Source organism: Lactuca saligna, chromosome 3 (genome assembly GCF_052625555.1).
Source record: "Lactuca saligna cultivar CGN05327 chromosome 3, ASM5262555v1, whole genome shotgun sequence".
In the NCBI taxonomy this organism is placed as follows: Eukaryota; Viridiplantae; Streptophyta; class Magnoliopsida; order Asterales; family Asteraceae; genus Lactuca; species Lactuca saligna.
In genome coordinates this window covers 199,859,668-199,873,120 of record NC_136419.1, presented here as the reverse complement: position 1 = coordinate 199,873,120, position 13,453 = coordinate 199,859,668, and the positions used below count along the sequence as shown (strand labels likewise).

Here is a 13,453-nt window from a genome sequence, read left to right as displayed (position 1 = left end):
ATTCGTCGGGGCTCTATGGGGTAAGATGAAATTTAGAGTTGAGTTACAGAGTAAAATCGGAGGTCCAAGAACACTTAGATTCAGAATCGGAGGTAAAAAAAAAAAGGGGTTTTAGAAGAAATCAAGAAATATATGTGTGTATATATGTTCTTGTGAGTTTCAACATTAGAATCCAAGAAATTTTTTGTTGTTGTGTTTGTTATGTTTTCCCCTTCTTCTTTCATCTCGATTGTTGTTGCTGAGTTTGTTTGAAATTGTTCTTGAGACGACACAGAACGACAAACACATACATATCTTTGATTTGTTTTTTGATTTTAGATTGTTGTTGTTGGCTTTGTTTGAAATGATTATTTAAGGAAAATTGTTTTGAATATAGAAGAAATATCATGATGATACGAGAGAGAGAGAGAGAGAGAGAGAGAGGGGGGGAGGGAGAGAGAGAGAGATTTTATTTTTATTTTAAATTATTTAAATACCAAAATAAATAAAGAAAATAGAAAAAAGAAATGAAAAGGGCAAAATTGACTTTTCAAGTGTGTTATGGACCAAAAACTTAGAAAAACTTTGATTTTGAACATTCCATGCAAGTTAGAAACTTTTTGGACCCTATCCAAAGTTTTTTGAATACCACGGGGACGGAATTTGCAATTTTATCCAATTTTTTTTTCTCAAACCCTATAAAAACTTCAAATTATAGTGAATTGATTATTTGAGTTTTCTGTTTTTGGTTTCAACTTAAATCTCCATATCTCTTTTATTTACCACGTTGTTATTCTTGTTGGCGATTGTTTACGTTTGATATCTTAATTCTATTTTTAAACTGATATCTTAGTTACTCGAATTCTTTCCGTGTTTACACACGTTTTACTTTGAACAAAGTTCATGTAAACAACAATACTAAATAAATATGAAAATAATATTTTCACGCTAAGAATTATTTATTATTGACGATTGAATTATAAACCAAGGAGGGCTCTCTGTATATAGAGAGAGATTACAAACAACAGTAAGTAGAAACCATCCAAAAATAAGGATGATCGAAAACAAACATAGTATGACTAAACAAGTTGTTGATAAGGCTAGTCAGTAGTCGATTCGTGATTATCTTCCAATCAATCTTCAACGGGTTTGGGGTTCGGGCTTATCGTCAGGCGGCATTGGAGCTTGCAGTTGCTTTGAAGCTCACATATCATGGAGCAACAGGGTACATATCAAGGGATAAACGAGGCGCCAGAAGGACCTCAAGTGGGATGGCTTTGCTGATAGTCACTCCAGCACTTTCACTCATATCAATGGGTTCTTTCGATGGGTTTTTAAGCACAAATTGTTGTATTAAAGTAGCTAAAGTTATCTGCAAAGACCGAAGAGCAAAGGGAATAGCAGGGCATACTCTTCTACCACTACCGAAAGGAAGCAATTCATAATTGTTTCCCCTGACATCAACATGTTTATGACTTGTCAAGAATCTTTCTGGCTGAAATTCTTCAGGATCTGAGTATTTATTAGGATCATGTTGAATTTTCCAAAGATTAGTCAATAAACGTGTGCCTTTAGGGATTTTGTAGCCACCAATAATGCAATCCTCCATGGACTCATGAGGAAGGTTTAGAGGTCCAGGCGGGTATAAACGCAGTGTTTCTTTAACGATTGCGTCAAGGTAAACAAGGTTCTTGAGGTCCGACTCCTCTACTGCTCTCTTCCTTCCAACATGCTCATCCAATTCATCTTGGGAAAGTTTTAATACTCTTGGGTTGTTGAGCAACAAACATAAAGCCCATGTTAACGTTGCAGACGATGTGTCCAAGCCCGCAGCTAAAACAGTCTGCAAGTTTGAAGTTAAAAACAAATTTCTTGTATTAGCTAGATTTCAAGCAACATGCATGCATGCTGATAATTGATTTTGTTCTTTTGCACAGCTTATCTTTGCCGCTGAAAACTGTTGCGAATACGTAGTATAATGAATGTGGAAGAAAGTATAAACGATTAATTAACAAACTCTAGCAATAGTAGCTCATAATGATGATGAGATATAGAAAGATTAATTAGGTTTACCAAACATGTAGCCTTGATTATGGTATCATGGTCAAAACCACGGAATTCCTCTGGGGAGGCACCTTCAAGAACCGAAATCAGAACATCCATGAAGACTTGGCTTCTTTCATGTTGCTGCTTTTCCTCAGCCCTCACTCTCTTGTGATCCTCTAGCCATCCTGTTACAATTCCGTACATCTCTTCTCCTGTGATCTTCATTTTTTTCTCGTATCCTCCCAGGTCCAAAGGCTTGAGATATGGAATAAAATCAGACACCACAAATGTGCCCAATAACACAAAGAATTTCCTTATCACTTTTTGAAATCGAACCCCTTCTTTGTCATCAGGTGAAAACCTTTTTCCTGAAACAACCCTGACCACAACATTTAATATCAAGTTCTGAAACCATTGTTTCATATCCACCTTTACCATGTCGGAACTTCCACTCTCTTTATTCTTTGCCCAAGCCTTATATATATCTTCCATGGATGCTTTAACCTCTGAAGCACGAAGAGGTCCAAGCATCTCCACGCGTCGCTGAGAGAGAACCTCGAGCGTCAAGATCTTGCGCACTTGTCGCCAGTAGTCCCCATAAGGAGCGAGAGCCAAGATGGCATAGTTATAGCCCATGTGTTCTACTGCCATTGACTTGGGTCGACTTGCAAACACCTTATCATTTGTGGTAAAGCACTCTTTCGCCATCTCAGCGTTACTCACCACCAAAACATTGTGAACACCAAGCTTGATGGTGAAAATGGGGCCATATTTATCTGCCATGCCACCTAAGACCCTGTGAGGTAGTTCAGCTCCACCTAGAAGGCGCAGGTGTCCGATCACCGGCCATCGGCCCTTTGCTTCAGGTGGTTCTCTGTTCTTCACTCTCTTTCCTTTAAAGCTTTGCAGCAGGAATTTTAGTAGCAAAGAAAAAACAATCGCTGCTATACAGGCTGAAAATGGGAGAAACAGCTCCATGCTTTCTACGTCCAGAATGAATTATGAAAATGATCATACCGAGGGTTCATAATATATACAGATTGAACTCCCCTGGCTGCTAACGTTTTATATATATATATATATATATATATATATATATATATATATATATATATATATATATATATTCAAATGGGATGGTTCTAAAAATGTAAAAGTCAACAAAGTTGGCTGAAAAGTTTGCTGGATACAATTGTGTTATTAAATTTAATTAATCATCGTTTAGCATAAACATATATTTAAGAGGGAATATAATTTAAGAATTGTAATATACATTTCATGGTCTTGTTTCATGGTCTTGTGTCAAAAAATGATAGAATCTTTCTGTTGATGTTTTTGACCAAATTAGATTAAGAGTAAATTCCATGAATGAACCTTAGTGTTTGGGGTAATTTGTGTGTTTCGGACAACACTTCGATACTCTCAAAACGATTTTCCTTCGATAAAACCTAGTACCAATACCACTAGGGTTTAGTCTAACGATAACCATGACAATTAACTAGTCTGACTATTATTATTATTATTATATAAGCGTTAATAACACTCAATATAACTCATAATAATAGCCCAAATAATTATTTTAAGGACCTAATAACATTCCTATAATTATTTGAAAGCTATATCAAAAATTGTGTAAGCGTAGCACACTTACAGCGAATTTTATCGAAAACCGGAACTTAATTGGAGCAGCGTTTCGAAAGCGAAAGACTCTTTTGCTCGGGACTCCGTGAGCCTCGGGGCTTCCCTCGGGAGCTAGGGGTTTTATCTAGGGCTTAGGGGGGTTTATAGCACTTAGAGAGAGAAAGTAGTGAGAGAAAGAAGGTGGAAAGGTGCAAGAAATGAAGCTTCCCTCGGTCCCCTTTTATAGGTTGCGAGGCCTCGGTACGATGGGCGTACCTTGGACCTACCTTTGGTGTAGTGGCTCGGTCGTACTACACGTGTTCGTTCGCTGCTGGGTCATCGTGGCACTCCTCCGAACCGCTCAATCCGAAGTCCGCTGGGCGTAGCCTTCTTCCGAAGCGGGGCGTACTTGGATGCGGGGCGTTCCTCTTGTACGCGAGGCGTAGCGAGGCCAGGTGTCCGAATCCGAAGACCAGACCGTGATCCGCAAGCTACGGCCCGAGCCACGTCATCCCCCTTTGCACCAGCTTCGCAAATTCGAGTTACAACTTCAAAAATTCGTAAATTTCGCGTACAACCTCAATTTTAGATGTTCTTTATATCCACGCGAAGGTGGGAACGTACCCTACAACTTTCGTTTGGACTCTGTCGGCTAATTTTGACTCAATTTTAAATTTTATATTATTAACAGGCTGGGACAGGATTGGTCCGTTAAATTCTCATAACTTCTTCATCCGACGTCCTTTTTCGCCCATATTTTTCTCGTTACGCTACTTTTAACGAGATCTTTGATTCTCGGTTAGGTCGTGTCGGCTAAAAATCGCTCAATCTAATATTCGAATTTGGGGCTGTACACTGCTAATCCGAAACTTCGAAAAATCATAATTTCTTCATACAAAGTCAGATTTGGGTGTTCTTTTTATCGATGTTCTTATTTAATATATTCTACGACTTTCGTTTAGATCGCTAAGGCTAAATCTCGCTCTATCATAAATTCACTATTTACGCTTCCGTGTATCGTGCCGGTTCCGTCGTGAAACTTCAACGGGTCATAACTTCTTCGTTATAACTCGGATTTCGGCGTTCTTTATATCCTCCAAATCCTTGTTTCGACCACTACAACTTTATATAAAGATATCGGGCTTATTTCATACTTTAATTTTGATGCTTATTGTTATCTTTCATTCATTATACATTTATAAGTAAATAATAAGCACAAAAATACACATAATTCACATAATACTCAAATATTTCGCCTTTATTACTTCAAAAAGAGTTAGAAGAGTTGACCTAGACTATTACATTGACAAATATACTTAGCCCTGAAACCCGGGCGTTATAATTATCTCCCCCTTAGGATGATTCCATCACGGAGTCATGCATCAGCAAACAGATGTGGATAGCGACTCATCATGTCATCCTCTGTTTCCCAAGTGAGATTCGGCCCATTCGAATGTTTCCATCGGACTAGCACTAAGTCGACCATCTTGTGTCGTAACTTTTTCGTCTTACGGTCAACAGTTGCCTCGGGCTCTTCGATCACCCTTTTATTCTCATCCATCCTTAACTCTAAGATTGGAATTATGTCGGGAACATCTCCCGTGAATTTCCTCAAATAACACACATGGAAGGTGTTATGAATACCATTGAGTTCTTCGGGTAATTCGAGCTTGTAAGCTTGGTTCCCTATATTCTGAAGAACTTTGAACGGTCCAATAAACCTTGGACTCAACTTTCCTCGTTTTCCAAATCTTATAAGTCCCTTCCACGGTGAGACTTTAAGCAAAACGGAATCCCCAACTTCAAAAGTCATTGGTCGTCTTTTCTTGTCAGCATAGCTATTCTGACGATCCTGAGGTGCTAACATCCTTTCCTTAATCACTTTCAACTTCTCAGCTGTCTCATGGACTATCTCGGGGCCCATAAACTGCTTCTTTCTGGCTTCAAGCCAACAAGACGGCGTACGACACTTCTGTCCATACAAGGCTTGATAAGGTGCCATCTTGATGCTCGAGTGGAAACTATTGTTGTAGGAAAATTCCACCAGAGGTAAGTGCTCATCCCAATTCCCTTGGAACTCAAGGGTACATGCTCTCAGCATATCCTCCAGTGTTTGAATCGTTCTTTCGCTCTGACCATTGGTTTGCAGATGGTAAGTAGTACTTAAACACAACTTCGTACCCAATTCCTCTTGTAGACTCCTCCAAAACCTCGACGTGAAACGACTATCACGATTTGATACAATCGTAAGAGGAACATTGTGAAGTCTTACAATTTCCTTCACGTAAGCATTTGCGAGCTTATCCATACACCACTTCTCATTGGCGGCTATGAAGTGTGCACTCTTGGTGAAACGATCCATGACTACCCAAATCATGTCGTGACCGTTCTTCGTCTTGGGCAGTTTAGTCACAAAATCCATGGTGATATCCTCCCATTTACCCATGGGTACGGGTAAAGGTTCTAAACTCCCATACGATTTTTGATGTTGTGCCTTAACTCTCGCACAAGTCACACACTCGGCCACATACTTCGCAACATCGAGCTTCATCGTCGGCCACCAGTAGTAGGGTTTTGGTCCCTATACATTTTAGTGCTACCGGGATGAATCGAGTACATGGTCTTGTGTGCTTCTTCCATCAGAAGGTCTCTTATTCCTCCCGTCTTAGGTACCCAAATCCGATCTTGGAATACCTTCAGTCCTCGACTGTTTGTACCGAATACTAACGTTTTGCCCAAACGTTCTTCCTTTCGGACATTCTTCTCTAAAGCTTCTTCTTGGGCTTTCCTGATACTTTCCACAATCGTCGAGACGACTTCAACTCTCAACGCTCTTGGCCTTTTCCTTTCAAGATTGACTTTCCGACTGAGAGCATTAGCAACAACATTTGCTTTACCTGGGTGGTAAAGTATCTCACAGTCATAGTCCTTGAGTAGTTCTAGCCAGCGTCGTTGCCTCATGTTCAACTCCTTCTGATTAAAGAGATACTGGTGACTCTTATGATCAGTGAAGGTCTTGCACCTCGTGTCGTAGAGGTAATGCCTCCATATCTTTAAGGCAAATACTATCGCTGCCAACTCCAGATCATGAGTGGTGTAGTTCTTTTCGTGCTCTTTCAATTGTCGAGATGCGTATGCTATCACCCTTTCTCTTTGGATCAGAACACAACCCAACCCGACTCCAGAAGCATCACTATAAACCGCGAAATCTTTGACTCCATCGGGTAGAGAAAATATCGGTGCTTCACATAACTTCTTCTTTAGTTTCTCGAATGCCTCATCGTGCTTCTCACTCCACGTATATGTAGCTCCTTTGTGGGTCAATGATGTTAATGGAGCAGCTATCGAAGAAAATCCTTGGATAAATCGTCGATAATATCCGGCTAATCCTAGAAAGCTTCGAATCTCTGTGGGACTTTTCGGACGTTCCCACTTCATTACAACTTCGATTTTTGTTGGGTCAACCATTATCACTTCTTGGTTAACCACATGACCCAAGAATTGGACTTCTCGGATCCAAAAATCACACTAGGAGAACTTAGCGTAAAGCTTCTCCTTCTTTAACACTTCCAACACTTCCCGTAGATGCTTGCCATGCTCCTCTTGGCTTTTCGAGTAGATCAGAATGTCATCGATGAAAACTATCATAGATTTATCGAGGAATGGTTTACAAACCCTTTTCATCAAATCCATGAATCCTGCATGAGCATTGTTTACTCCAAACGACATAACCAAGAACTCGTAGTGTCCATATCGATTTCTGAATGCAGTCTTCTCAATATCCTGTTCTCTCACCTTCAGCTGATGATATCCTGACCTAAGATTGATCTTTGAGAAGTAGCTCGAACCTTGCAGCTGATCGAATAGGTCGTCAATTCTTGGCAATGGATACTTGTTCTTCACCATTCCCTTGTTCAGCTCTCGGTAGTCTATACACATTCTCATGCTTCCGTCCTTCTTCTTTACGAATAACACCGGAGCTCCCCAGGGTGATGAACTAGGTCATATGAAACCGTTGTCCAACAGCTCCCGAAATTGCGTCATAAGCTCCTTCATCTCCGTCAGTGCTAATCAGTAAGGTGCCTTTGCTATCGGTGTTGTACCTGGTAACAAGTCTATACGAAACTCCACTTGCCTATCAGGTGGTAATCCGAGAAGATCTTCGGGAAAGACTTCTGGATAATCACATACAACCATTATATTATGCACCTCTTTCTTCTCCTACTTAGCATCGATTACGAATGCCAAGTATGATGCACATCCCTTGGACAAACATTTCCTGGCTTTCATCAGGGAGATGATTCCAGAATTCACTATAAATGATTCCTTTCCGGGTGGGTTTACACTTACTATCTTCTTTCGGCATTGAATCTCAACATCGTTGGCGCTAAGCCAATCCATACCCAAAATGATGTCGAAACCGTTTAACTCTATGGGTAATAGCTCCTCGTAGAATTCGTTTCCGTTTAGGTCGATGACGATGTTCTTAATACGATTACTAACATGTACGAATTTGCCACTTGCAACTTCTACAATCAGGCCATTAGCAAGTTTTTCTACAGGCAATGCTAATTTCCCACCAAATTTATGCGACACAAAAGAGTAGTTGGCTCCAGAATCAAATAGTATATTTGCAGGCAAACCATTTACAAGAAAGGTACCTGAAGCGACGTCTGCTACCTCCTTTGCAGCCTCGAGCGTCATCTGGAGGGCTCTCACCTTCGGCTTCGGTAGTATGTGGGGCCTTCCTGCATCTTTCTTCTTTGGGCAATCCTTAGCAATATGCCCTTCTTTACGGAACTCGTAGAACACCCTCTTGTTGGTGGTGCACTCATTGGCATAGTGCCCTGTTTTCCCACACTTGTAGCAGGTTACTTCCTCGCCACATTTTCCCGAGTGCTTCTTCTTGCACTTCTCACACCATTTCAATTCATTTCTTCCCCCGAACTTCTTTGAACCGAACTTGCTCTTCTTTTTGTTGGGTTTAGCAGACCCTTCAAATTTCCTCTTCTCACCAACCTCGACTTTGCTGGCAGCTCTTCCCTTAATCATATCCTCCACATACTTGGCAACCCAGATAGCTGCCTCCAAAGTAGGTGCCTGATGCACTGGCACCGCGTACTCCCATGGAAGTCCCTTTGCGTACTTATCGATTTTCGTCAGCTCATCCGGAACAAGACGTAAGGCAAGCTCCATCTTTTCTGTGAACTTGTTCGTGTATTCATCGATCGACATGCTTCCTTTCTTCAGGGTTAGAAACTGGTTCTCTAACTCGAGCAGGTTTTGAGCTGAGCAGTACTTTCATTTGAATTGCACCAAAAATTCTGCCATGTCAGCTGCAGGGGCTTGTTGGGGCTTAAAGTCTTCCCCAAGGTAGTCCACCAACGTACAGCGCCTCCTCGAAACTGACGCACTGCAAACGTGGTCTGTAGTTTTCCTCTGCAACCGCACATCATGAAAGCTAACTCCATCTCCGAGATCTAATCCATGACCCCGATCGAATCTTTCTTCCCCGTGAAAGTTGATGGTTTGCAAGTCAGAAAATCCTTGTACTTGCATCCATTCCTCTCAACTTCGTCACCTTGGTTGTTTTGTTGAACTATTGGTGGGTTGGCTTGACCAACAGTCCCACTGTAGTTTCCCTCCTCAGTCTACCCTTCGTTCAACTCGGGCTGTTCGATCTGAATAGTCGCTTCCTCTCGATTTTGCTGGATCAAACGTCTCGTTTCCTCCATTTGATGATCTAACATCGCTTGGATCATTGTAGGGGTGTCAATTTATGACACGACACGACAAAAATAAACGAAATGAAACGAAATTGGGACGAAATCAAAATTCGAATTCGTGTTCGTGTCGTTTTCGTGTCAAGATTAAAAAACACGATGTCGTGTCGTGTCGTGTTCGTGTTCATAAATCAACACGAAATTGACACGATTAAGCATATGGTTGTCGTGTTTTTCGTGTTTGTCGTTTTTGTCGTGTTATATATCTTTAAGTATGAATGAAATACACTAATAGTTATATAATATTATCTTTGTCGTGTCGTGTCGTGTTTGTCGTGTTTTAATTGGTTCGTTTTCGTGTTAATGAAAAAAAACACGACATTGTGTCGTGTCGTGTTCGTGTCATCCAAAACCTTGTCGTGTCGTGTCGTGTCAGACAAAAACACGACACGACTGCCCGATTTGACAGCCCTAGATCATTGCTTGCACTCCGACCATCGTTATTGGCTCAGCAGCGGCTTCCATAACCGGTATTTGCTCAATCACAGGGGGTTGGTTTCTGTTCCCATTTGCATTCATGTTCCCGCTACGGGTCCTTGCCATCTTGATCTATACACCGAATAAGGTGAATTTAGATCTTTATTTAGGACTGATGTTCAAATCATCCTTATCTCTCTGAAACGTTTACATGCTAGTTCTAATATCGTAGTCGTACGTTTAGAATCCTAAACACATAAGGTTTCCAGATCCGGTCAGCAACAGACCATAGATCCGAACAATTAACAGCATATTAGGCACAAAGCATTTAGCACATAAAAACATTTTAGGCATAATTCCTAAAATAAGCAAGTTCTCACACCTCACAATCATCACTTAGCATTCTAAGTTTAAGTCTAGAAATCCTACAAATTCCTAGTCCGCTTAAACTAATGCTCTGATACCAACTGTGACATCCCCAAAATCACGGCCAGAAAAGACCGGTTTTGTTTATACTTTATTTCAAAATCAGAGTAATCTTTTAATAAAAGAGTTGCGAAATTTGTCCCAAAAAAATATTATGATAAAGATTTATCAAAAGTATTTCCGTAGAAATGTATTTCATTAAAAAGACTTGGGATGTCATGTTCGATACAGTACATAAGTATAACAATACAATATAGGCATTACTACATTATTCTGTATTTACAGGCCTAAAATCCATTAATCTCTCATCCCAAGACATCACATCTATGCTCATGCGCCACTACCTGTAATACAGGAAACTGAGTGGGTCAGGCTTGGGAGCCTGGTGTGCACATAGGGTTTTCAACCCACAATAAATAAGTTTATTAACTTTATCAAACCAAATAAACCTGATTACCTATTCCCGTTATCCTCACTTTACGTCCCTAAGACATATAACACAAGGGACCTAGTCTAAGGACTATCATCGAGATGGACACTACTGCTAAGGGGATTCCTCAGCAATAAATGTCCTTAAGGCAACCATGTGGGGGATGGAGTACATCTGGTGAGCACATAGTTCGAATAAACACTTACAGGTTGCGAGCCTGCTAGTGTTCCACTGGACTGTCTAGAATAGTTCGTGGTCATCATCTACACTCCGCTAGATGACTAGATCATCAATAACATCTATACCGAGGCCTCTCATTATTTCATTTCATCACACAACAACTAATACATCTACCCATGTTTTACCCCAACATTTTCGTAGATATAAAATCCATATACAGTCTAAATCATTGAAAACATGTATAAAAATGTTCATCCAGCCTAGATAGCAAGTATTCAGGTAATATGCACACATAACACATAATTTATATAAAATACTTCATATCTACGTGTAAGCTGAAAGTAACTATGCACTCACTTGAAAGGTGGTGACTCAGTACTCGGGCAACGCTTCGATACTCTCAAAACGATTTTCCATCGATAAAACCTAGTACCAATACCACAAGGGTTTAGTCTAACGATAACCGCAACAATTAACTAGTCTGACTATTATTATTATTATATAAGCGTTAATAACACTCAATATAACTCATAATAATAGCCCAAATAATTATTTTAAGGACCTAATAACATTCCTATAATTATTTGAAAGCTATATCAAAAATTGTGTAAGCGTAGCACACTTACAACGAATTTTATCGAAAATCGGAACTTAATTGGAACAGTGTTTCGAAACCGAAAGGCTCTTTTTCTCAGGACTCTGGGAGCCTCGGGGCTTCCCTCGGGAGCTAGGGGTTTTATCTAGGGCTTAGGGGGGTTTATAGCACTTAGAGAGAGAAAGTAGTGAGAGAAAGAAGGTGGAAAGGTGAAAGAAATGAAGCTGACCTCGGTCCCCTTTTATAGGCTGCGAGGCCTCGGTACGCTGGGTGTACCTTGGACCTACGCTGGGCATAGTGGCTCGGTCGTACTACACGCTTCGCTTCGCTGCTGGGTCAACGTGGCACTCCTCCGAATCGCTCAATTCGAAGTCCACTGGGCGTAGCCTTCTTCCGACATGGGGCGTACACGGACGCGGGGCGTTCCTCTCGTACGCGAGGCGTAGCGAGGCCAGGTGTCTGAATCCGAAGACCAGACCGTCATCCGCAAGCTACGGCCTGATCGAGCCACATCATCCCCTTTGCACAAGCTTCGCAAATTCGAGTTACAACTTCAAAAATTCGTAACTTTCGCGTACGACCTCCGTTTTCGACGTTCTTTTTATCCACACGAAGGTAGGAATGTACTATACAATTTTCATTTAGACTCCGTCGGCTAATTTGGACTCGATTTTAAATTTTATATTATTAACAGGCCGGGACATGATTGGTCCGTTAAATTCTCATAACTTCTTCATCCGACGTCCGTTTTTGCCCATGTTTTTCTCATTACGCTACTTTTAATGAGATCTTAAATTCTCGTTTAGGTCGTGTTGGCTAAAAATCGCTCGATCTAATATTCGAATTTCGGGCTATACACTTCGAAAAATCATAACTTCTTCATACGAAGTCAAATTTGGGCGTTCTTTTTATCGATGTTATTAGTTCAGCATATTCTACAACTTTTGTTTAGATCACTTACACTAAATCTCGCTCTATCGTAAATTCACTATTTACGCTTCCAGGTATCGTGCCGGTTCCATCGCGAAACTTCAACGGGTCATAACTTCTTCGTTATAACTCGGATTTTGGCGTTCTTTATATCCTCGAAATCCTTGTTTCGACCACTACAACTTATTATAAAGATATCGGGCTTATCTCACACTTTAATTTTGACGCTTATTTTTATCTTTTATTAATTATATATTTATAATTAAATAATAAGCACATAAATAAACATAATTCACATAATACTCAAATATTTCGCCTTTATTACTTCAAAAAGAGTTATAAGAGTTGACCTAGACTATTACATTGATAAATATGTTTAGCCCTGAAACCCGGACGTTACATATTAGTGGTATTTATGAACTTTGATATGATATTAGTCTTATTTAATTTTTTATAATTCAACAAATTAGCAATTAATGGTACCCGATTAATCCTCTGATCAACGTAACAAATGTAAAAAAAATAATACTATATTGAATGAAGCATATTTGCCTACATTGTAAAAATCTTTAAAAAAAATTATAAATCAAAAACATAAAAATAAATAAATAAAAACAATAATAAATATAAATATGATTTTAGATAATTAAATATTTGATTTTTAAAATTTTAAAATAATTTTATAAACAGTATATAGAAACTTTAATAAAATAAAGAATTTTTTTGATAATTACAAAGTTTATAGGATTGAAAGGATGGTGGAGGTTTAAATAATTCTCTTGATGGTTTTTTTTTAAGAAACCTTAAAATGAATCCTTAAATGTTTGAACTTAAAAGTTGGCTGCATGACCCAATGTTGGAACAAATGATCAATCAATCATAGGGTGACCATGACTTCTCTATTTACGCCAACACTCTATCTCCACTAGCATTAATGGCTGGAAAGTGAAAGCAAGTGAAAGATTCAATCAAACATTGAGGGTATGAGCGGTTAGACCATAGGCGTTGGCCATGGAAAGATATTAGTGTTGTAAGACTGTGGGGTGG

The 13,453-nt window shown here is 39.8% G+C and overlaps 1 protein-coding gene across 1 annotated transcript; it reads right to left on the bottom strand.

Annotated features, from left to right (window-relative positions):
* Nucleotides 1-933: 933 nt before the first annotated feature.
* Nucleotides 934-3,065, bottom strand: LOC145037736 (demethylepipodophyllotoxin synthase-like). The gene is made up of 2 exons (XM_078986442.1): nucleotides 2,053-3,065; nucleotides 934-1,822 (listed from the first exon to the last, which is right to left on the bottom strand). The coding sequence occupies exons 1-2, from the start codon at nucleotides 3,001-3,003 to the stop codon at nucleotides 1,190-1,192; spliced, it is 1,584 nt and encodes a 527-aa protein (XP_078842568.1). The 5' UTR covers nucleotides 3,004-3,065; the 3' UTR covers nucleotides 934-1,189.
* Nucleotides 3,066-13,453: the final 10,388 nt, after the last annotated feature.